This window comes from Delphinus delphis, chromosome 8, assembly GCF_949987515.2.
Source record: "Delphinus delphis chromosome 8, mDelDel1.2, whole genome shotgun sequence".
In the NCBI taxonomy this organism is placed as follows: Eukaryota; Metazoa; Chordata; class Mammalia; order Artiodactyla; family Delphinidae; genus Delphinus; species Delphinus delphis.
The window spans coordinates 18,978,973-19,004,860 of NC_082690.1; the positions used below are offsets into that span (position 1 = coordinate 18,978,973).

A 25,888-nucleotide genomic window follows, 5' to 3' on the forward strand; every position below is an offset into this window, starting at 1 on the left:
TGAAGGGGGAAATTACACCCCCCTCATGCCACAGTGACACACCACTTAGTGAAGGTTAGGTTTCTAGAGACCTCAAACATCCTGGATTAGTAAGCAGGAAAGGTCTTAGCACCAGTAGCTTTCTCAAAGCCCTTGCACTTAGTAATAAAGGAAGGAATTATCTTCAAGAAGTGACAGCCAGCATTGGAGGGAAGCAGCAAGGACATATACAGGCCTGACAGCTGAGATTGTTTAGAGAAGGGCCACATAGTCCTACGTGTGTCATTAACTCATGTCATCCTCCTTAAATAGGAGCATAGGACAAAGTGGCAAGTCAGCAAGCTCTGTGGAAATTGTTTTTGTTTCATTTCATTTCGTTTTAATTTTGGCCTTCAGAGAGAGATTCAATGATATGGAAAGCTCACTTTTGTGGAACAGCGTATTCAGTAACTTGATATCTGAGGTGTTGACTGATGGTTGAGGTTTTCCAGCAAGGGTGTTGTGTGTTACATGACTAACCTAACACAACCTTAGAACACGGAAATTGTCCACTGAACTAATCATGACCGTATAATTAAAGGAAGGAAAACAGAAAATAAGTCATGTTTGTAGTGCTATAGATTGAACCTAATTTTAAATGTTCACTCCTCTGCCTGCATCTGCTATTCACCTTATACTTTTCATACTGAGGATGGTTTTAGTTTGCAATTTAACGTTAGTGATGAAGATGTTTTAATTTACTCTGTGCTTTTGTAGTTAGCCTTAGAATGAAAAGAATGCTCGCCAAAGCTCTGAAATTGAAAAAAAAGAATTCCAGCAGATCATGGAAGCTCATAAGAAGGTCCGAGCACTATAGACAGAGGCTGCATGGAGATAGCTGGAGAAGGAAAAGATTATATCCTTTATTTAGCATTTTTGGAGCTCAAAAAATACTGTTACTCACATTTCCTCACTCGATTCTCATGATAACCTTGGAGGAGAGATGCCATTTACCCTTTTGAAAATGTGAAAACAGATTCGGAGTTTTTCCCGGTTTCACCACCAGTAAGCTCAGAACTGCAGCACAAATTCCTTTTTTCCGAGTTTTATGGTCTCATTTTCCTTAGATGCCCGCTTAAGTGAAAATAAGGTACAAGTGATGTCCTTATCACATATCTCTAATTTCAATGATGATTAATCAGCAGCCCACATTCAGATGATAACTAATCAAGTTATTTTCATAATGACACCGCTTTGGTTAGCGGCAGGGCCCCTCTGACTGACATAGGCTTTCCGCCGGGGACTCGGCAGTCAGGAAAGTAGAATCTGGAATCTCCTTTGGCCACTCTCCATATGCAATCCCTTCATCAAACCCTGGCTTAAGAAGAGCTTTCTAACTCATATGTTTCTTCTCAGACTCAGCTGGGACCAACAACTCAAGAGCCCAGAGGTTAAAAAACCGCCACTTGCTTTGTGACTGACGGATAATAGAGGGCATAACTCACCATAAGGGCCTTAGTCACAGAACCCAATTTTCCAGCTAAGAAACTGTCATTTCATAAAATAGTCCAAAGCTGCTTGGATTCCTGGTAGGAGATGTGAATAAGTTGAATGTTGCCACATTATTCAGCATGATGCTTATCATGGATTTACAGCTGTTTCTTCAACAAACCATATTACACATGCTCGGAATACCCTCTAGAATAAGAATATGAAACATCTATCCCCTCCCATTTCCCCGGTTTCTGTTTCTGTAGTCATGTCAGTTGAGGTTGACATTCACTCGGAGTCCATATCTGATGTGTTCCAACTGATATCCTTACTTGCTTGTCCTGTCGGCTCTAAGCTTTAAATTTGGAAGGTGTTCAATGGCTCTTGTTGGCAGGAAAAATGAACGAGGAGATGTAGAGAGAGACTGCTATTACAGCCAAATTTCAGTCACATAGATTGTCAATACTAATGAATGCCCTTGAAGCAGACACTCTAAATGCCTGAAGTTGGAGTTGAACTGCATTTTGAGTCGGGATCATTCGGCAGAACAGACATCCTCTCTCTAAATACTAAAGGACCAGTATTTGGACTCTGGTTATAGAGCTAATTATATCGCTGTCACATATTGGAACATGCTGATTGCTGATGGATAGGCTTCAAATTCCTTCTAAGCTGTATTAGTTTAGTTTTAGTCCTAACTCATAGAAATCAGATACAGTAGATTCTTCCATTAGTTCCCCACCGTTCTTTTAGCATCATAAAATAAAGCCTCATTAACATACTGTAATTGTGACTAGTGCCACAGTTAAATAGACAGAGGTTTGGATATTGGTTCCAGCCACTTATTTAACCTCTCTAAATCTCAGTTTCCTCATCTGTATAATGGGGATGATGATAAGATATTGAACCACATAGGATTGTTGTGAGGATTAAATGAAATAACACAAAAAACAACGCCTCGCGCCTGGCACACAGAAAACATTTTTAAAGTATTTAGCTATTGTTGTCATACAGATAATTAAAATAATGCTCCCTCCAGAAATCATGGGAGTTTTCTTGATATTAAAAAAATTAAAATAATAATGAACGCTTTAGAAATGTGTTTCTCTTGCCTCCAGACGTGGAGAAAAGCAGTCACTTCCCTTTTCTTTTCTGTGTGTAGTAATCATTGTTACATGGGATAAGCCTTGTGATTTTAAATATCTTACACTAATTGTTAGTCTTTTAACACCCTGGAGGCAAACGTAAAGAAAAAAAAAAAAAGTCAGCTTTTAGTAAGTTGAAGCAAGTGGCCCGGCTTTAATAATGGTACCTCTCATCAAAGGGAAAGATGATATTAAATTGGGTGCTTAAAAGCAGGGTATAAAAAATAAGGGAACTGCACGTGCCATCTCCATTGAGACTTGAGCTTAAGGGTTGGAAGGAAATTCAATTTAAAGCACTTTGTAGAGGGGCAGTTATTGTAAACAATCTTCATCTCTAAATATGCTTAGCCTGTAGGGAAATTGAGAAGCATCAGTTAAGAAGAGACCACAGTAGAGTCTGCTGTCTCCGTAGCTTTGAGACAGAAATTTGTGAATTTCTTTTCAATTGGTTAGAAAAACAGGCAACATTATATTTTCTTACAGAGTGAGGGCTCACCAGCGGCTGCTGCAGTGTGTATAGTAAATGGCTTGGCTACCAAGGTCTCTTCCCGGGTAAGGAAGAAGTCCAAGTTCCCTTAAGTATTTATAGGAATAATAGAACCTAATATGTGTGTCGTCCTTTGTGGTTTTCAGATATTTTAATGCGTATTTTGAGTTTTAATCATTTAAACCTTTTGTTTTCATGATGAATAGCTCATGGTTTGAGAAATGTGGATAGTTCTCTATATGAATTAAAATCGTCCATTCCCATTCTCCCAGGCTTCAGCTAACTTTGGGACCAGTGACCACCCACCCCACTGGATGGTGTGAGGGTCTGTGCTTCATCAGTTACTGGCTTCCACCTGCACAATGCATCCATTTTAGAATGTGATTTTCTTTCCCAGTAGTCCATGCTCATGGACAGCAGAACTGTACAACTAGTTTTCACTCTGCAAAGTAGCCATTTAATATATCCCAGGGAATGGAATATCATATTATCAGTTCATTAGCAAAGTGGTTGGTGCAGAAGAGCAACAGTTGGCCTTCAGCACGCTCTTTCTGAAAGAGACAATGTATTTTGAAATGCTGGAACACTCCCCCTCTTTGAATTGCTACTGCAGCAGAGCAATATAAAACTGTTCTTTTATTCTTCTTTTGCCATAAACGAGCATCACAGAATCAAATCCATTGAGAAGAAACTCCTTGCTTTGCCAACACAATTAGTTTTGTAAGAAGCCTCTGTATTCAGATTGTTCTCCTCCAAGGTCCAAGTTGGATGGCTGTGGTTATTTTTTAATTAATATTTTTTTAAGAGCCTCTTTTCTCCCAAGAGCCTCTAAGAAGATTTAGCAGGCTTAAAATGACTGTTCCACAAGGTGATTTCAGTGCCATCTCACAAGCAAATAAAACAGTGACTTTCCCACTTTGGGGGCTCTGTTTTTTCCTCTCTCTTTTAATTCTCAGAAAACATGTCCACTGGAGGAAGTTTTTCTTCAGGGTGAGGCTGTCTTCTCTCCAAAAAAGATGCTATCTTTTTGATGAACGAAAATGCCATGAAACCTGTCCAGCTATGAAAAGGAGTGAGAGGAGAAGAAAGTCTGGGATTTTCACATTTCATTGTGAAGAGCAAAAGGATTCAGTGATTATTATTATCTTTTATGGTTTATTCTTATATTCCTCTTTCTTTGATTGCCTTCGCTTCTTGGATAAGTGGATTTTAATGGAAAAGCTAATTCAGATCTTCATGTTTAGTGGACGGGTATCACTCCCCACAAACATTCTATAGAGGGCATTGAACCTCTGCGCTTTATGGGGTCAGGCAGCTCAGATCATAAGCATCGTAATTGCTTGGCCCTCTTGGTGCTGTGGGCTCTGATTAAAAAGTCCTATTGAGCTCAGTCTTTTAAGAGGAAGGCTTCTAATGCGATGGTTAAAACTGAAATAGCATAGGCGCAGCTGCTGTAACTACTTTCTTTTGTCACAGTATTCCTGGAAAAGAGTTTTCACACATCTAATCAATGTTTCCTTTCACAAAAGAGATTCTCATCCTATATGTAAATACCAGTTGGACTGTATTGACCAACAGTCAATACAGTTGAACTGCTTGACCGCGGTTCTTCAGCCTTAATGCTGAAAACCAATAGACCCAAAGGTAAAAACAACTTGACGCTTATTCGTCTTTAAAGTTAAGGCCCGGGTCACCTTTGGTTTGGCATGGTATAAGAGCTCATTCTCTTGGAAGAGAAAAGCAGAAACAGCTCTTCTTACAAATGAAATAGCACAAGATTAAAGGATTTCATGGGGACAAGAGAATCTTGACATGGTCCTTTGCAATAACTTTTGTCCTGTTTTAAATCCTGAACTTTCCAATTTGTAAGGTGATGGTGGAATTATCAAAATCTATTCACTAGGTCGATTTTGTTAGCCTTAGATCCATCAAAACCTGGGTTTGGGAACTCTGAAGGCAAAATCTGGCCGTGCTCTTTCAGAGCTACCCCTTCTGAAAGGGATATTGCAAGACATGAGATTTGCAGAACTGGACCTTTGTGTAAGTTGGTGTGGCTGAACGCATTGTGGCAAGTCACCACTATAAGCATCAGTATTCTTGGCTGTCCCTCCTTCGTGTGCATTTTCGAGTTAAAGGTGAAATTCCATCTTTAACCCCCTTGTGGTTGTCTGAACAGTGATTAATGAACTAGATGTGATTCCTTGCAGACCTTTCAAAGGATGGATGAAGGATGGAATTTCAGCCTTGTGTTTTTTTTTTTTTTTTTTTGAAACCAGGCCTTTTGCATCATACAGCTTTTAAAATCAATGTCCTTTTTTGAATGCTGAGAAAACAAAGGGAACTTCTCAAAAGTGTATGCAGCTTGACACAGTAGGCCTTAATTGGTGTCAAGGAGATGTTGGGATGAATGGGGAAATGCCCATTTAGCTGGTAAGACTGAAAAGTGGAGCCTTGTTATGAGCTCTCATCTCCACGTTTTTAAACTATAGCAAAACTGAAACATATTTGCAATATAGATCATAATGACTCCAAAGGAGCCATTATACTCTATTATGTAATTACATAATCAAAGCATGCATAGTAATCAGCTTTTGGAATTCAATGCTAATCAAACATACCTATAGTATGTGTTTAAGCCAAAATAGAGAACGTTAATTTGCCATTAGTCAACTAAACAAGAATGTGTATACAGAATATTCATGAATTGCTTAATGTTGTGTCAGATGATATTTTTTTGTTTTGTATTCAGGGGAAATCAACAATTTTAATTGAAGAAAAAACCAGCACTGAGGGAAGATTACTCTTTAACTTGCCGTTCAAAAATTTGCCTCACCTTTTTACTGATTATAAAAGGAGATTAGATTAAATTCAATATTTTTTTTTCCTTCCATAAGCTCAAGTGATACAGCAGTAATTATATAACAGGAGATTCTTAGGAGATCCTGACCATCTCCATGCCATAGGATAAAGTGTTATGAATACTACACTTGAAACAAAGCTTTTAATAAATAAATAAACAAACAAACCTTGAGCATCTCTTGCTTTTGTAATTAGAAGCAAATCAATAAATGTTATTTAGAAATAACCAAGAATAGAAATACCTTGATGAGCCATCAGGAGATGGGGCCTCATACTTGCCATGTGATCTTACTTACATATCTCCTCCCTGGGCCTCACTGTCTTTATCTATAAAATGAGAGAGTTGATCTGGAGGTTCCTTTTAGTTCTGTTGGCCTTGGTTTCCACAAGGCTTCTATGAAAAAGAAGGTGACACAGAGGAAATGCTTTGGTCCGTGCGACGTACTCTTGCCCACTCAGTTATCTGTGGAGTTGGTTTATCTTATTTTAACTCTGAGCTTGTGAACTGTATGGTTCGCATTCATGCTTATTTTGACCATTGAGTAGACAGTCCTTGGAGCAGTCAACAAATTCCACTTTACTGTCTGGGATAGCAAAACATGGATGAGGATCAAAAAGGTTAAGAGTAGCTTTGTAAACAGCAGACAGATTGAATGCTTTTGATTTTAAATAAATATTCTAGTATTCACAAAGGTTGAAGGATTGTCTCTCTTCGAAATAAAGAATTGTATTTATGTTGAAGAGGGCTCACCCTTAACCTTAATCCACAGTTGATAGACCCATCGTTTTCTGTTTCGGTTTTTTTTTTTTTTTTTGGCCGCGCCTCGTGGCACGTGGGACCTCAGTTCCCCGACCAGGGATGGAATCTGCGTCCCCTGCGGTGGAAGCGTGGAGTCTTAACCACTGGACTGCCAGGGAAGTCCTGGACCCATCGTTTTCAACACAGGTTCTCACTGTCTTTTATTTGCACGTTGGATGACTGAAAATGTTACTGTAATATTTAAAGGGGTCTAAATTCTTTCATCAAAAGCTTTTGTGGCTTGAACTTCAAATAATTTATTTTCAAATTACTTTTACTGTAATTCTTATTAATTCAAATAGGTTTCTGATTTGATATAAAACTCTGTAAATGCAAGGAACAGTTTAATGAATTGAAAGATAGGATTGAGTCTTTTAAAGGAAGTGTACGAAATATGCTGACAATAATTGCTTAGATAGAAATCACATCTTAATGGCTTTGTTAATGATTTATAGTGAACACTGTGTTTACGTTGACTTGGAGGAACATGTGCAGTTAGAAAGATTTCTCCCTCTGGGTTTCAGCAGAATCTTAATTTTTTTTTTTTCTTTTCCTGAAATGTACTCAGTTCTAAGGCTAGCTCTCAGAAACGTTAGCAGGAATTGCAGAGCCTCTGTTGGTGATGGTTGTATTTGGGTTGGGGTAAGGGGTTTTTCTTTCAAGTTGGGCACGTAACTGATATGGTTGTAAAAATGGGATCCAACAGAAATGAGAATGGGGGAAAAGCCATTTGAAGCTTTAAGACACAGGGCTCACATACCAATAAGAAATAAGTGTTTCAAAAACATGCAAGCTTTTTGCCTCTTTAGAAAGTCTCAACTTAGGTACCATTTGGAGGGGAAGAATTAATAACCCCAAAGCTTTAATTAGTGTAAAATTTCGATAACTCTGGTGGCTTTTTTAATGGCTGCGTTGATCATTGGCAGGATGATTTTTTTGTTGGTTTGGTTGGGTTTTTTTGGACAGCCTGTATTGTTGGTTGGACTTTTGCCTATTTAGACAACCTGACTATGCTGATTTCATGTTAGGTTCAGTCTTCCACACAGCAGAGGATTAAAAAGAAAGGTTCCCCTAAGACGATTTTGCAACTGAAAGAGTAGAACAGGGGACCTTATTTGCTCTTTCTCTGGTCAAGCTGTCTTCCCAGTAAAGAGTCATTGGTGCTCCTCGAGTCAGGAAGAGTTTACATAGTTGCCATAGTATAAACCGAATTCTGTTCCAACTGTGACTTGCCCTTTTATTATAGACTTGACTGGAGAGACTTCCCCGGTGTAAATGAAGTGCTTTATTTATTAACAGCCAGGCAGCGGGGGCCAGAGCCCTCGGTGCTGGCAAACGCTGGCCGTGCACTGGTAATAAAGGCATTCTCCAGGGGCAGTGTGCTGAGTGCTAAAAGAAGGAAGCAGTAGTAAACAAGGTGTTTTACATTCAGGACAGTTTCTCTCTCATCTTGAAGTGTGTAATTGTGTTCTGGATAAATTATGGAAATAAAAAAAATTCAGAAGTTGCTCATAGGGAAATCACCCTATTTAAAAACAAGTAAAATTTCCAAGGCAGAGCCAGTAGATCCTTGGCAACAAATCTTGAGGTTGGCTGGTTAAAAAGTACAAACTGTATGGGCTGGAGAATCTGACGTAACTGGGTTCAAACACCAGCTCGGCCACTTAGTTGAATTCCATTAGGCAGCTTATTTCAATTTCTCCGTGTCTCAGGTTCTTAATCTTTAAAGTGGAGACATTGAAAACTCCAGGAGTTTGAGAAGGAAAAGCGTGCAAAGCCACTAACACAACGCCTAGCGTCAGAGCAACATACGTTCCCTTCTCCCAGTCCCGGTGCCTGAGGATGCTATTTCTCATTTCAGCTTCTTGCTCGAAGATTTGCCCCATCACCCCGGCCTTCAGGCAGTTCTCTTGTTGGTCAAATAGATTCCAACCCAGGCTTAGTGTTCTGTGTAATGCATTTACATAGTGTTTATAACAAAATGAGGTTTCAGGAAAGAATCCATGAGTTAAGTCAACTGATGATTGAATTAATGGGGGATTTCTGAGTCCACTGCATTCCCAAGCCCACTCCAGCCCTAACCAGCTCAGCTGAAATGGTCTTTACTGATCATCAAAATAAATTTTATCTTTTTTTTTTTTTTGCTTTAGGTAATATGCTTTTTCTTCCTTGTAATGAATGTCCTGGCAACTTCTAGAGTACTTTGGGAGACCTGCTTGCGAGAGAATGGGCCTCTCTAATGCCAGAGTTTTATTTTTAGAATTTGTGGGTCAGATAGGGAAGTTATAGGGAATACAGTTGCTGGTATAAATTAAAAGCCAGTTTGATTCCGTCTCTTAAACCTCACCCACATATACCAACTAGCAGTCAAAAATGTCTATACGTGTCAGACGTTGTTCCACCCTTAAAATAAATTACCTTGCTGATAACAGCCTTATTTAATGGCTACAGTATATTGTACCTACTTGATTTCTTTTGCCCAGAACGTGTGCTGTTTCTGCCCTGACGGTATATCTGCTAATTGAATTTTAGAAAATCGGAAGAGTTTTTTAAATGGATTATTTAAGAAAGGCACCAAAGTTACCTGTTTGTAGCCTTCTGCTACACATCAAATTGTGTTTTGTAACAACCTAATTGTCATGATATCTGTTTCAAGGGGAAATTTATCAAGTCACAGTGCACCCTTCTGTTTGGAAGAAATAGTTGCGGACGTGAGCAGAAATTATTTTTACATAAAGGCTTCAGGCGGTTAGGAGTACTGACATACATATCATATTTTCATCACTGTCATTCGCTTCCTTTGCCTCAACTAAATAGGTCATTATTATTCCATTGCAGCCATCTTATGATGCTCCAAGCATGGAGCTCTGTGTAATATAACTACTGTCCAGCTGACCCATATAATTTATTGGTGACTTTTACAGAGTGACATCCTTGGGCCACCACCATCAGTCAAGGCACTTTGATATCTTGCAACACTTATAATTTTTTAGCATTTGTATTGTAACCATGTTAACATAGCTACGTATTGTCCTTTTCTGAGACAGTGGATTTTAGGTTGGCCTTAGCAATTTCAAAAAATAATACAGTAGTGATGATGATACCACCGTGGATTTGCAGAGCCTGTTATGTGCCAGAGCACAGCAAGGGCAAACATTTGCAGATGGCAAAAGTTTTACCTGAATGATTTACTCAGTAATGACACATTAAAGGGATCTGGTCTTATATTATTTAATTATAAGTAATAAATAAGAATGTTTAGACTTTTTAAGAAACGTACAAACAAAAAATCCCTCTGGCTCTGTTTTATTACTTTCCTTGCTTTAAATACAAAACCACAGTCAACTCCTCTGCTCCTGTCTCCTTTGCAAATGTTTTATAGCCTTAATATGAATATAGACAGAATATACTAGGGTTCTGAGTAAAGACTAAAATTAGAGTGGATGGTTATTTCCACAGTAACTATTCTATTAGAGCTTAATTGAATTGCACTTGGCTTTAAGTCCCAGCATCTGCAAGATGGTAGTCAGGATCTATAAGGCCAAAGGGATTAAGGCCTTTCACTGGGTAGCCTTTCCATGTGTTCCTTTTATAAGCTGAAGATTCTTATTTGTGTTGCTAATAAACTTCCTTTCGGTAGAAGAAATCTCCTCCACAATCCGGTAGACTGGTTTGATAGTCTAACCTCCTCAAGGCAAGTCCCATTTTTCGAGACAGAATAGCATTTGAATCATGCAGTTTAATGTTTCCTTACTAGGTTGGGTTACCCTGAGGAAATGGGGTATTGTCCTTTCTGTACAGACCTCCCCGCCAGGGCCAGCAAAACCACCTTGAAAAGCTTGCTCAATTGGCAGGAATTCCCTTTCCCTTGTTTTAGTCTCAGATCTGAGAATAAACTGCTCCCCCCAGCTTGGTTCTGAATTCTGTGTTTGTCACGGTGACCCACTGAGGAAAAAATAAGCATGACTTCGTCTCCTCTGATCACTCTTCCTCTTTGATATTATTCTCTAACACTCTTCAGCCCACTAAGCTTTCACTGCTGGATCAAGCTAGGGAAGATTTACCTTTACACTTGCTACAAGCCCTGTGGGCCTCGTTCTCACACCCAGGTTACTTCCCTGGATCAGAGGTCTCAAGGTTGGGTTTGCTTTTGCTCTGCTCCTCAAGCTTCAAGAATTTTTGTTTATCTGTGCCTCTAATAATTTTTTCCTTATCCCTCTAGTTGCCTCTTTTCTAATCCTCTCCCGTAGGCTGGTCTATTTCTAGGTGGATTTGGCTTAAAGCCATCTTAGACGTCCCTTCTCACACTTCCCAACTGTATCCTGCCAAAAAAGGATCCTTCAGCAGAAATATGAGAGCAGGTGGAAATCCTCCATTTACTCAAATTGCGTCTCTATTTATGCGGTCTCATTTTTTTTTTTTTAGAATAGTACTTATCTTTGACCTTTGTTTCTTAATGTGACAGGTTTTTTTTAGAGAGTGAATAAGCCACCCCGAGTTGATATATAATTACATAGAGAGCTCCTTGAGAGCAGGGACCGTGAGCTTTCATTCTTGTATCCACACTACTGGCAACACGTACAGTTGCTTAGTTGGGATTTGACATCTAGAGAAGTGATGGTGGTGATGATGATAGCAGCTACCATTTATTCAGTTTTACGAAAGGTAGCCACAGTGCTAAATGCTTTACACTGATTATCTTTCTTTTTTTTTCTTTAAATTTGTTTATTTATGTATTTATTTTTGGCTGCGTTTGGTCTTGGTTGCTGCACGCGAGCTTTCTCTAGTTGTGAGCGGGGGCTGCTCTTCGCTGCGGAGCACGGGCTCTAGAGCGCAGGCTCAGTAGTTGTGGCGCACGGGCTTAGTTGCTCTGCAGCATGTGGGATCTTTCCAGATCAGGGTTCGAACTCGTGTCCCCTTCATTGGCAGGTGGATTCTTAACCACTGTGCCACCAGGGAAGTCCCTGATTATCTTTCCTAATCCTCCCAACAGCTCTGTGAGATAGCTTTTAATCACTATCCCCACTTTACAGATGAGACATTGTCTCAGGGACTTTAAATAGTTTGCCTAAAATCTTACAGCTAAAAAGCAATGTCTCTTGTCCCCTCCCTGATTGACCATTGTACCTATTGCCTATATTATACTTTTTGTTCTGTAAGTGGGAATTAGGGATCAGTTTTCACCAATATTGCAGCTTCTTAGAGGCTAGGACAATGTCTTATACTACTAAATCCCCTGCTATGCCTGGTGCGGAATTGGACATTCAACAATTATTTCATCTTTTGCTTTTGAAGTCTCCTCTCCTCCTACCTGTGCTGTGGATCGTTTAGGACATTTATGAGGGGCCCTGGCTACTGTCACTTATCCTAGAAGTAACAAAGTAGAGCAGATCTGGAGATAATCCAGACATCAGTGGATCTGAAAGCCTAGACTTTTTGACATGTTCTGTAAGAGATTTTCTAAATGGCTGGAAGGGGGTGGTCTGTAGAAGGGGCGTGGTTCAGGACTGCCTGGAGCAGTCCTGAAACTACATGAAGATATAGTTTCTGAGAACAGAGTAATAAAGTGAACTGTAAGGCTTCCCAGGATTTTACTGAGTTTCCAAAGGGTCATAGTCAGGTCCCCACCCCTCCGCAATAAATAACGGAACTGCCTATACTTTGGGAATCTTGACATCCACTAACGAGGTGAGATTGTTTACTGAGCCCTCCCACCTACTTCTATTAAGTGACCCCTTGAGTTTTCTGTGAGGTGACCAAATAGCTCAAGGGCATTTGAGCTGAGGTTCAGTACAGTCATTCCTTGGTATCCATGGGGGATTGGTTCCAGGACCCCCACGGACACCAAAAACCTCAGGATCCTCAAGTCCTTTCTATAAAAGGTATACTTAAAAGGTATACTTTAGGGCTTCCCTGGTGGCACAGTGGTTGAGAGTCCGCCTGCCGATGCAGGGGACACGGGTTTGTGCCCCGGTCCGGGAAGATCCCACATGCCGTGGAGCGGCTGGGCCCGTGAGCCACAGCCGCTGAGCCTGCGCGTCCGGAGCCTGTGTTCCGCAACAGGAGAGGCCACGACAGTGAGAGGCCCGAGTACCCCAAAAAAAAAAAAAAAAAAAAAAAAAGGTATACTTTAAGTCATCTCTAGATTACTTATAATACCCAATACAATGTAAATGTTATGTAAATAGTGGTAAAAACAATGTAAGCACTATGTAAATAGTTGCTGTCGTGCAAATTCAAGTTTTGCTTTGGGGAACATTCTGGAATTTTTTTTTTTTTTTTAGTATTTTCGATCTGTGGTTGGTTGAATCTGTGGATGCCGAACCCGCAGATAAGGAAGGCTGATGTATACATATTTCCCCTACTCCGTTTGTGGGAGCTGCTGTTCCTCATGACAGCCAATACTCTTACCTTTCCATACGTCTCCAGCGTACTACTTGGCTAGTAAAAACACTGGAGGCTGGAGCATGGACATCACAACTTCTGACAGCACGTTGATTCCAGGCTTAGTTGTATTTTGCCCCTAGATCTAGCTCAGCTTAATAGACTCGTTTTGTGGACTATTGGAGAGAGGTGTGTGAGCCTTACCAAATGTGGCTCCTCCTGTCTATTTTCTTTTCTGGCCGCACAGCTTGTGGGATGTTAGTTCCCCGACCAGGGCGTGAACCCACTCCCTTGGCAGTGAAAGCTCGGAGTCCTAACCACTGGACCTTCAGGGAATTCCCATCTTGTCTATTTTCTAATTCACTTCTTATTTCTTTCTAATTCACTTCTTGTTTCTCATTTTAATTGATCCTATTAACCAAATTTTAATTGATGGAATTTTTTTCTCCTTTTTCTAAAGGTGATGGACAGAATTTGTTTACGAAAGATGTGACAGTGATCGAGGGAGAAGTTGCAACCATCAGCTGCCAGGTCAACAAGAGTGACGACTCTGTTATCCAACTACTGAATCCCAACAGACAGACCATTTATTTCAGGGACTTCCGGCGTAAGTTTCCATCTCTATAGCATTAGATGGCAACTTTTTTTCCTACACGTTGTCTTGATAAAGAGATTGCCAAGGCCTCCTTTTTTTTCTTTTTTTCTTTTTTTTAATTTAATGTTAGATGCTTAAAGTTTAATCAGTTCTTCAGAGGAAAGAAGAGACATGCAATCATAATCTTCCTACTTAATAGAAACCTTGAATGGTCCTTTTTTAAAAGTAAGGCAGTCTTCCTTTGCAATAGGAATTGATTGTAGTAATTCAAGGTGAATTGCCGTTGAGTCCCAAATACTTAGCTGACACAAACAACTCAAATAGGGTAAAGCAAGGAAAATATAGTATTCTCAAAGGTAATCTGTTTGGTTTGAAGACTGAAGTTTCCTAGGCAATCTGTGCCTATAAAGACAAAACCAAATCTCCTGTCATCATAGCCTGTGGTAGATGGAGGTGCCCATGTGCTGAAATCCTTCCAAATATAAGATCACAAAAGTCAGTAATCGAAACTTAATTGTATATCATAGCAATGGTTCAAATGCGTGTCAGGGTTTGGCAAGAGCAAGAATCAGGTCTTTCGAAAAATTGCGATTTGAGAGCATTGGTGCCTAACCAAAGTAGGTGTCAGGCATGTCGCCTCCTGCCCACTTGTCCCCATTCTCCCCAACACCTCAGAACATTCATGACCTGTGGAGAGTGTTATGAACATAAGGAACATTAAGAGGACTATGGAGGGTAGAAGGAGAGAAGCCAGCTTCTCATTGTTAGAATGAATTTTTGTCATTAGTATATACTGATCTAGCCTTTGCCAAATTAATATAAGGATTTTAAAAGTGAATATTAGACATCAATAAAAAGCCCGCATACATTACTTTTGGGATGACTCTGACTTCCTACTTTATGCCTAATCAGTTTCATCCCCGTGGAGCTGAATGCAGTTAGAAAATGGGGTCAGGTCTTAAGGCCCCTGTAGGCCCCAGGCCATGGACTTTTGGCAGTGCCACCTCAAACCACATGAAACAGAAAGATGCATCAGAGTTAAATTGGATTGTTTTGCTATAAAGTTTTTTTTTTTTGATGATTTTCATTTTGCTTTTGCAATTACTAATAATGCTTTTTTAAAATTTTCTCTCATAATATTAGAACCTCTATTTCTTTTAAGGCCTCAGATTCTTAGAGACAATTTAAAAGCCTGTAGGTTCTACTCCCTGAAATTTCAGTGCCAAAGGGGGCTCATTGCCTGCCCTTTCCTCCTGTTCTCATTCTGCCTGTCTCCGATAGACGATCCGAAACAATTTATGAATAAGTGCTCAAAACTGACAGCAAGGGATATGCGTGTGTACACAGACACACACACCCATGTGTGTGAGTTTCCTTTTTGGGCAGGGATATATATATATGTGTCTACAAACAGTTATTGCAGAAGCCCTAACTAGGAACTCAAGAAGCACAAAGAAGTACCCACCAGGTGCAGAAAGACTTAATCCGTGTGTCTGCTCTGTAGCTGCCTTTCTAGTCACCTGCCTTTTGCCTCCCCTCGGGAAGGCAAATAGACTGTCGTCTTTCCCACAACACTAACTCTGTGTTTTGTTTTCCAGCTTTGAAGGACAGCAGGTTCCAGCTGCTGAATTTTTCAAGCAGTGAACTCAAAGTGTCGTTGACAAATGTCTCAATTTCTGACGAAGGAAGATATTTTTGCCAGCTCTACACTGACCCCCCTCAGGAAAGTTACACCACGATCACAGTCCTGGGTAAGCAATGCACCAGGGCTTGTCCTGGGAAACGAGGGGGTGGTACTTACTGCCAGATGGCTTCCAGCAGCTAGGAAAAGGTTAATGGTAAATTTTACTCTTTTAGGAAGACTCAGCGCCCATCTTGCTGAATTTTAAAAATAGCCTATTTTACCAAACACTCTAAGGAATGGCAATCAGCAGGCTCTCTAGATTTCCCCTGCTCTTGGGTTTCAACCCTCAAGCTTCAGAAGCAAAGATCAAGAGAATTTAGAGCCCTCAAATGAATCACTCGCCACATGTAATGTCGTTGCTTCTACCTCCCAGGACTTTTTTTTCCCCCCTTCTGTGCAGTAGAGGGGGAAAAAAACAGGCTACCACATCTGCACCCTGTGGCAGAGCTCTGATATGAAAGCCACTTAATGATTTTTCCTTCTGAGTTACATCTCGTTTAATATTGTTGATCTCCTTTTCTTCGGCTTGACTTATTGCCTCATTTATTGCTCCCACTCAAGATTATGCTGTAAAAATCATACCCCATGAACACATACTTTGCCACAAATTGCAACCATTAGATGTAAAAGAATGAAGAGCTTCTAGGGAGAGAAGGCTGATAATAAGCGAGCACCGTGGATCGGCTGCTGAGTACACCTCTACCTCTAGCGGGTTAAGTGTCTTCACGAATGATGGCTAGCTTGCGACTTTCAGCAGAATCCCGGTAGCCAGGTTTCCATGTGTGTGTTTTGATAGAGTCAGCAGATACTCCTGCGGTGAAGGTGGTCTGAACTAGTCACCTTTTAGACAAACATATACTACAGTGCCTAACACCAGCCAATTTGGATTTTTGAAACTGAGTTTTCAAGGACCTACACTATAGCATGAGGCAAGATCTCTGATTTATACCTTCGGAAAGATGATGAATCAAAGCCTATCTGAGGCGGCAGACTGCAGCTTTTCAGTGTAACGATATGAAGATTAAAGGGGAAAGATAAATATGAAGGCTGTTTTTGCTTAGTGTGTGTGAACATATATGTATTCATGGGTGTATGTATTGATCTGCTGCCTCATTACTTTATTTAAACACAGCTGTAATAGGGAACATTTTTTTAATTCATTAAACTAAAAACATATCCCTAATGCTGACATATATGTTATTGATAAGAGGAACACTGATTTTAGACAGTCAGGTTTCATGTCTGGCCATGTTGCTTCTGCTGTGGTCTGTGTTTGGTGATGTGTACGTGTTTATCTCTAATTGCGCCTTTGATCCCTATTAGATCTGCAGAAATAGTAAGTGTGGAAGGTTTGGCTAGGATGAACGTTCTGGAATTTGGCAGATGTACCGAAAGTTTTCTGGAGAGGTCTTTGAAACACTGTTTGCTTGTTGGAGTAAGTCATCAGCTGCATAAACTTCAAATAGGCCATCTTCCCATTGACCCACCATTGTTTATGGTGTGTCCACAAAAGTGACGGCAATTAGATGGAATATACTTAACGGCATTTTGCATTTTCAGAATGTTTCGCTACATATACCTTTAAGTATGGATGTCTTTATTTCAAAGAAAGAGATGATAATAATAGAGGTTAGTCGTCTTGCCCCAGCTTACAAAGCACATGGTGAGAATCAAGAATCTTAGACTTCGAAACAGACCTTACTCTTCTGCCTCAGAACCTCTGGGTCTTCCAGTCTAGGTTGTTTTCAACAAAATCCTGAAGGCTGCTGTTTCAAGATTTTCTCCCTGAAGGTGCACATCTTTTGTTTGCAGGAGTGTATCTGGTCTTTGACAAGCAGTTACTGCCTGTCAGTTTTCAGTGTTTGGTACATTTGTTCTCAGACTCGCTAGACTGGGCCAGTTGGACGGAATACACCCAGCACTAGGCTTTTGAGAAGCATTATGCCTGTAATCCTTTTGGAGGTCTGATTATTCTAGAAATAATAGGTTCCTTGCTTGTATTGTATAGAAACATTAACTTAAATATACTTGAAAGTAATGCTGGTAAATGCTCTTTTTGCAGATATTATGCATTCATTTAATATTCCTTCCACTGAATTTATTCTAGGATTCCTTGACGGAGTCAAATTATTGTTATCGGCACTTGAGTCTTTCATATTCCAAAATCTGACAGTTTCCACTGATACTCATATATTCAAAGCTTCCTCCTAAGGTTTAGAGTTTTCAGGTATCATAACGAATGAAGAATGATCTATTAGCATCATCTTCGTTTCTATCTGTGGTTCTCTGAAAAGGACCCCATATGTACTTACACAGCTGTCAAACTTCCTGATCGGATGAAGATGCTCATTTTAGTGCATGCATCTTTATTAGTTGTTTGAAGCATTCAGCAAAAATTTCAGCATAATTATAAGACATAGAGATGGGTATTTGTTAGTTACTATTCTGTTTATTATCTTATCCATGTAAAAACCGAAAACTCCCCTGTGATATTTTGCATGCATTTGGATGCCTTTTAGGATATTCATTCACTTCCCCCACTTGTGATGAGTTTGTTTCTTTCTCCAGATCCTACTACTGTTCATGAAAGGAGATGAGTGAGAGAGAGAATATGCTGCTTTAACGTTAGTATAGTTACTGATAACAGTAGCTAATATTATTACAGTCCTGTCCTTCTAAGATTAGTGTTCACTCAAGATTCCAGGAGCAGGAGAACCTAATTATTTTAAAGGGTCTTAGAGTGAGATTCCACATACCGATCAGCTTTAAGTCTCCTCTTTTGTTGTAATTAACGTGACTCATCTTGATATTGCTGATTTTTTTTAATGTTGTAGGCGTAATGTTTATAATTAGCACTCTTATAGATGTGAAGTTAGCTAAGAAGAACGTCAACATTTCTTTGCTATTTTCTAGTATTTCCCTCTACGTGACTTTTATTCAAGTTTCCATCTCTATGCACCTCCTTAGATATATCTTTGGTTGTTTTCATTAATGGCTGCAGGCAGTTTTCACTAACTATGTCTGTTTAGTGGACCATGTATAAGTGTATTCTCTGGTTAGTAGCAGTTCTAATTCATTTTTTTCTTATAAATGGATTTTGATACCTTACTAACTGCTTTCGTATTTGAGTAGACATTATGAAGTTAAAGGGAAAAACGGGAGAATGAATAGACCAAAATAAACTTTAAGATTTTCTTGTCCTACCCCCCCTTTTTTCAGAAAGATAGACTTAAATCACTTCATCTATATTTTCTAAAGCTTTCTTGCTTTCAAAAAAAATCTGAGAGAAGTTAACTTTATAACTGATATCAGTGAGCCATTATGACTCACATTTTATTTTATATTTGTAAACCAAACAGCTCCTACTACATTTGACTCTTTCTTCTTCTAAACTTCGTAAAGATCAGTAATACTGGTCACAGTCTTGAGAAAACTGTTTATGGACTTGGAAAAAGTCATTCAGCCATTTCTCAGGATGTTCTTCTCAACAATAAACAAGTCCTTTATTTTTCTACACTGGTCATATTTTCCACCACTTTTGAAGTTTTCCACATGTCTACCTTGGCTGTCAAGTTACAGGTGATGTCAGCTCTCCAGGAGGAGCTAGCATTAGTACAGGAATCACTGGGAAGGATTAGGGAAGTGTAGATTATATCTGCTGCAGTAGAGGAGGTATTAACATGGATAAAACCAAGCAACAGGTAATCTAGATAAGGACCTATTTGCTGCCATTCACACTCTCAACCCCCAAACAAAATCTAAGAGACATTGGTAAATTTTCCTCTGGCCTAATTTATACGTACCACTTGTCATTTCCTTACTTTTTTTTTTTTTTTTTTTTTTTTTTTTGCGGTATGCGGGCCTCTCACTGTTGTGGCCTCTCCCGTTGTGGAGCACAGGCTCCGGACGCGCAGGCTCACTGGCCATGGCTCACAGGCCCAGCCACTCCGCGGCATGTGGGGTCCTCCCGGACCGGGGCACAAACCCGTGTCCCCCGCATCAACAGGCGGACTCTCAACCACTGTGCCACCAGGGAAGCCCCACCATTTCCTTACTTTGAAATAGCAGACATTATTGATAATGTGACAAGAACACGCCATCATCCTTATGACCTTCTCCATCTGATGGAGAGAATTAAGTACTTCCTCTACTAAGAAGTACCACTGAAGGTGAATTGCTAGTGGAGGTTAGAAGAAGCCTGTGAGGAGGAGAGAGAGCTCTCCAGTATCTTCAGACTCAACACGAGAAAGGAGAGGATGAAGGAAAGATACCCAGGAACACACAGAAAACTAATATCTGACAAAGACTATGTTTGAACCTTAATGCCGTCAAGACCTGACAATTGATATTTGCTGAAACCTTTTCACAGCTCCTGGATCTATTCCCATCAGGAGGATTCCCAGGTTACCACAGAATGACCATCAAAGTGTTTCTCCCAGAGTTATCCATGCATACTGAAATCTGCTCTATCCCATCCTGTAGTATTTTCCAAGGAAGAGAGCCTCGTGTATTACACATTACCTTTAGCTATTTGCCCTCTTTTTCTCATCGGAAGAGAACCCTTCTGTGAGTATCCCGTCTCAATTTAAGTTTGCTTAAATTGAGTAGTATCCCATCAATTACATTACTCAATTACATTTCTCATTGAAAATCATTGCACATGTCAATATCAGAAATTATTTTCATCACTCCATTTTTATTTCTGCCTGGACCTTGAAAAGAATTAATCCTGTTTGACTTTCAGCCCTACATTTGTTGGGAGGACATTCCTAGCTCTTTTACTCCTTAGTTATTCCCTTTTTATCTAAGCCTCTTCTTCTGTTCCCCATAGCTCACCAAGATCTTATTTTCTTTAGGCTTGGACAGTCTTTTCCTCTGACATTTGCTCTAACAAAAGCATTTTTTTCAATATTCCTATTATACGGCACACAGAATTTAGTAGTATTTGTTGGGCGTAAACATCTAGTCTCTCTGTGTACCCCATATCAGCTATCTAGGTACGTGTAATGAAAATCTTTAACCTACCTGATTGTCATCTAGGAAGGATAAACTGCGTTGAGGAAATAGCTAGCCAAATCATCCCATTTACTTTTATACCTGTCTTTCTGTCTCTTAAAATGTTGGCAGATGTGCAACTCCAAATTGGATGTTAGACTATCTCTCTTTATGCTTATTTTTTCTTAAAATGTAAACTAGGGTAGTTCTTTGCCATATTTAACTACTCATTGGGGCCACATCACTTTAGCAACACGTCCAGTTGAGCAACTGTGTTAGTTTCCTGTGATACAGGGAACAAAGAAGAGATGTGATTTTGCTCCAATAGTTACACTCCCCCTACCAACTATCTTGCTGAGAAACATATACAATAAATCATTTTCCTTTTCCTTTTTCATAATTCTCTATAGAAATTTTCAACTGCTTCAATTCAGTGTAAAAGTCTTCCTGTGGGTAGAATTTTCACATTGGACTAGAACAGTTGGAAATCTCAAATACATGGTTTAATCCCATAATTTATTGAAGCAGTATCAGAGATTTATTATTCAACTTGATCATCAGGATGGCATGTTTATACATATTTAATTTCTTGTTTCTCTTCTGAGTTGAGAAACTTATTAATCATAAGTCTTAGAACCATCTTTGCTTATTCGTGGTGGTCAGGACATATATTTTTAGATTCAGTCTGCTGAATTCAGTATTCTTATTGATTTTTATTTCAAGAAGCTCAGTCTTGACATAAGGTTGCACTTATATGGTTTCATTGTCAACTCAGTTTCCGAAAAGATAACATGCTTTCTTTATCAGCCACCGTCATTACTCTTTATTTGATATTCAGCATTTTAGCCCCCAAATATTTTATTCTAATCATTTTATTACATATATGTTTAATATGCTTAGACAAGAGTGGTTTTAATTCTGAGGTAGAAATCTAACCTACACTCAGTAGTCTTTTCCACCTTTGGTTTCTAAAATTTGCAGCTTTAGATTTCAGAATATAGAAAATCATTACAAATTAACTGGCATTTCCTACGTTACTACATCTTCATAGCTAAAGGATTTTATTACTACGCCATCCATCAGAGGTCAAGATCATATTCTAGATCTCTATAAGTAATTTGAATTGAATGGAAGTGGCTCTGAGGCACAGTTTTTCTGTGTATGTTTATGGGGAGTGATTCTTTTACGGGACTCCATGTTTTTGATCTTTGCTGGTTGACTTTGGAATCTTTCATATGAAGATTGAAATCCAAGGGTTGAGTTTAAGGACAAATATTCCTCTCAGAGACTTCCAGGTAAGGAGGATAATGTCAATAGTGTTTACTCCTCTTGCTTTTATATCTGCTTTCTGGTCAATTTTGTAATGACCGATTGATAGCAAATCTAGTATCTATATTTTTATAACTTGGTCACTGATAACTTAGGAGTGGAAGACTGGTCATTTTATCAGATAACTTTAGGACGAATTCTGAAGTAAGGGATTTTACGTAACTCGCTTTATTTGATAATGACTTTGTCTTTCTTCTGTTTCCTCCAGTGGCAGTTTGTTTTAAATTCCCATCAGGAATGTCTATTGTTATCTCCTTTTTTTGAGAGCAATGGTCCTAGTTTCTAATGAATAGAAGAATATGCCCAGAAATAGATTCTGTGTTTAAAAAGCACACATGTTTAATTTGTAGTCCCACCACGTAATCTGATGATCGATATCCAGAAAGACACTGCGGTGGAAGGTGAGGAGATTGAAGTCAACTGCACTGCCATGGCCAGCAAACCAGCCACGACCATCAGGTGGTTCAAAGGGAACAAGGAGCTCAAAGGTAAGATGCGAATTGCCTGGTACTGAGGAAGCCAGTCAACACTCGATCCCAGCAGGAGTACATCTTTGTGGACGTTAAAGACAAATGCAAAACACACCCCTGAACAAAAATGCTCATTTATATTGGGTTGGCCAAAAAGTCCGTTCTGTTATAAGCAAAAATGAAAGACACATTTTTCATTTTCACCAAGAACTTTATCAAACAATGTATTTCTTAACCGAACGATCTTTTTGGCCAACCTAACATATGGTTTGCAATCAGTAAGTGTGTCTGAGCCCAAAGCATAACGGCATTTTACTGTTCTAATTCATATCCTCATTCTGTCGTTTGAGGGTTCATGGTGATATGTGCTGCTAGATGTTTACTCAGAGGCTCAGAGAGAACCAGACCTGTAAACTAGAACTCGCTAGACCAGTTAGAATCACTGAGGTATCCCCTGAGCTCAGGCTGGCCATGTCTGTACCCTTAGTTCTCCTTGCTTTTACCCTGTGACCCAGGGTGGGTCAGGACCCCAGATTCTTGTGTTACACCTTGAAAAAAAACGTATAGCAGTCTTGGCCATGGTGAATACCAAGTCATTCTAACCTCGATTGGACTATTGGTTGTTTTGACAATGGGCTTTCCTGCAAGGGTGCTTGTGCTAAGCAGCTGAGAATCTATCTTCATAGTGAACTGGCAGGCACCACCCTTCCTGAGAAATCTGTGATTCAGTTGCCCATGTCAGCAGCCTATTCTTCTGCAACGTTTCTGACTTTGTGCTGGCAGCACAGGCAACTTTTTTAACCCTGCTCCTATTGTCTCTCCCTCAGTACCGGGCCATCCAGATTTGATTCCTGGATCCTCGGACATCTGCCCTCTTAGCCGCTGCATCGGCTGAAGGATACAGCCTAGCCCCTATTTTTGACTCTCTTTTTGCCAGTTATCCTAAGTTCCTCATGCATGTCTGCATTCCGATTCCTTTCTTTGCAAAAGGTTGCCTTGCAAGTAGTACCCAGGACAGAGGACTCAGGGCCTGAACTCCTCTGATCATTTGACAGAAATGCTTGCTGTGTGCCTCAATTTCCTCTAAAATGGGGATATTAATATTTACATACCTTGTGTGATTCTTATGAAGATGAAATGAGTGAATATTTGTAAAGCATGGGGCTAGTGTTTGGGGCTACTGTATGTGCTTGTTAAATAAATAAATAGTTCCAGGAAGAAAAGAAAGTCCTTTTAGAAAGAGGATATAAAAATCTATATCTAGAAACAGAAAAATCTATATATAATGGCCTAAGTTTCAAAAAGCTTGCTCTGTTTTAATCTCCTATTTCCTAGGTATGGCTTTGGAAGGAAAGAATTTCTCATTTCCCCTCTGCTTTTCTGTCTAAGTGAATTGAGCCATTAAATGTGTACCAATAAGTACAAAACATTAAAAGAAAGTTAATGGTGCGTCATGTCCCAGGGAGTGCTGAGTTCAGGAAAGGGGCCTCCTTGGCCTATTCATCCCATCCGGAAGCCTCCTCCCCCCCTTTTCTGGGTGTTCTTGGACGTGGCTCCCTTCTGGCCTGAAGCCTATATCTTACTTTGCTCTACCCACTGCCACTGCATTTTTTTGTGTTCTTCCAAAAGTCTCAGAGTTTAAACATTTCAATTACAATTTCATTTAATTGTCGTTGCTTTCCCTGTTAATTGCTGATGGGGGTGGGCAAAGGGGGTTGTTTATATCTTTACTCCTGATTGAAATTACTTAAGGGATTTGGATGACGTCCTGGAATTTTTAAACTGCATTACAGCCTAGTAGATGTGTTAAGTTCAGATGGTTGTAGGGGGAAAAAACACTTCTCTTTTCTTCCTCTCTAGGGCCTTGAGCAGTCAAATGTCAAAATGGGTCAACTTTCAGCTGCTTTTTTTGTGGGAAAATTTAAGACAGAAGAAACATATATTTAAATAAAAATAGTAAATAGTATGTAGAGTTGATTATCTTAAATACTATCCTGCAAGGCTGAAAAGTAGGAAATTATCCTTTTATCAGTTATCTACCCCCAGATTACCCTTATCTGGAGTGACTTCCATTATGTTTATTAAAATAGTAACGTTGGGGCAGAGGGAGGGAGGGGAGGATATTTAAGAAAGGAGTGAGACTCACTCAGCTCTGGTTTCTTGGTATGTCCCCCCAGGCAAATCGGAGGTGGAGGAGTGGTCAGACATGTACACCGTGACTAGTCAGCTGATGCTGAAGGTGCACAAGGAGGATGACGGGGTCCCGGTGATCTGTCAGGTGGAGCACCCTGCCGTCACTGGAAACTTGCAGACCCAGCGGTATCTAGAAGTACAGTGTGAGTACCTGTCTTAGTCCTTTCTGGCTGCTGTGCGAACTACTACAGGCTGGTGGCTTATGAACAACAGATATCTACTGCTCACGGTTCTGGAGGCTGGGAAGTCCAAGGTCAGGGTACCAGCATGGTCAAGTTCCAGTGAGGTCCCTCTTCCTGGTTCATGGCTGGCGCCTTCTCACGGTGTCCTTACATGGTGGAAGGGGCTAGAGAGCTCTTTGCAGCCTCTTTTATAAGGGCACTAATCCCAGTCATGAGGGTTTCACGAACCTCCTGACCTAATCACCTTCCAAAGGCCCCACCTCCTAACGCCATCACATTGGGGATCAGCATTTCAACGTATAAGTTTTTGCGGGGGGGGGGGGGGACACAAACACTCAAACCATAGCATTACCCAAGTATTTTATCCTGAGGGTATAGAGTAGCAGTTCTTTAAAAACACTTCAGAAGCCACTTATTGAATACATATGTTTTTATATAGTTTAGGTAGAATTTTCATCTTGTTGTCTTGGTAGAAAAATAATCAAAGGATTATTCTACTGAAACACTGCCATATTATAGAGTGCCAATGAGGATTTTGAAAATACTACATTTAACCCAAATGTAAAACTTGAAAATGATTCCATCTGCTCTAGTGCATGACTTAATTAATTAAATTTAGTGAATATTGACTGTAATCATTTCTATGCCAACTTCAAAATCTAGGGTAATCCCAGCCGCCCCCCGCCCCCAGCTTTATTAACCCCATCATAAGTGCTGAATTTTTTTATAGAAGGGATTTTATTCCCACTGAACATCAGCATCTTGTTTTAGATTGCAAGTTCTCTTCTATTTTAGCTTAAATTATAGCGATGAGTTTAAAAGTGGAACTCTTTGGGATGAGTGCCGCGGTCTTGATGGCTTCATCAGTAAAAGCTGGATCGTGGTGAGTGAGGTTTCTCCTCACTGTGCCCTATGGACTAAAGATGCTCTCCTCATCTTCTCCTCTGGGCTCTCCTACTTGTGGAAAAAATGTCTGTTTTCTGCACAAAATTATCCTTGCACCAAAGTTGTGGCTGAATAGCCAGCTTCTCACTTTTTATCAAAAGACTTCTGTAACTTGGCCTCTGCAAAATTCCAGGTGGCCTTTGGGTGTGCCTAGTGAAAATGTTACTAGAGTTTGTTTGGATGTCAATGATTGGGCATCAGATAAAGGAAAAGCATTACTCTCTATGAATTATTCTATTAATTTTCTAGGGCTGCCGTAGCAGATTACCACAAATTTAATGGCTTAATAAACAACAGACATTTATTCTCTCACAGTTCTAGGGGACAGAAGTCTGAAATCAAGGTGTCGGCAGGGCCAAATTCCCTCCAAAG

General features: G+C 39.9%; 1 protein-coding gene across 4 annotated transcripts in view; it reads left to right on the forward strand.

Annotated features, from left to right (window-relative positions):
* CADM1 (cell adhesion molecule 1) overlaps positions 1-25,888 on the forward strand; it is a 334,266-nt gene that overhangs the window by 253,051 nt on the left and 55,327 nt on the right. For all 4 annotated transcript variants that reach the window (XM_060017915.1, XM_060017916.1, XM_060017917.1 and 1 more), the window contains exons 2-5: positions 13,584-13,730; positions 15,317-15,469; positions 22,077-22,214; positions 24,374-24,532. In XM_060017915.1, coding sequence (XP_059873898.1) covers positions 13,584-13,730; positions 15,317-15,469; positions 22,077-22,214; positions 24,374-24,532 — 597 coding nt within the window. The remainder of the gene's footprint in view (positions 1-13,583; positions 13,731-15,316; positions 15,470-22,076; positions 22,215-24,373; positions 24,533-25,888) is intronic.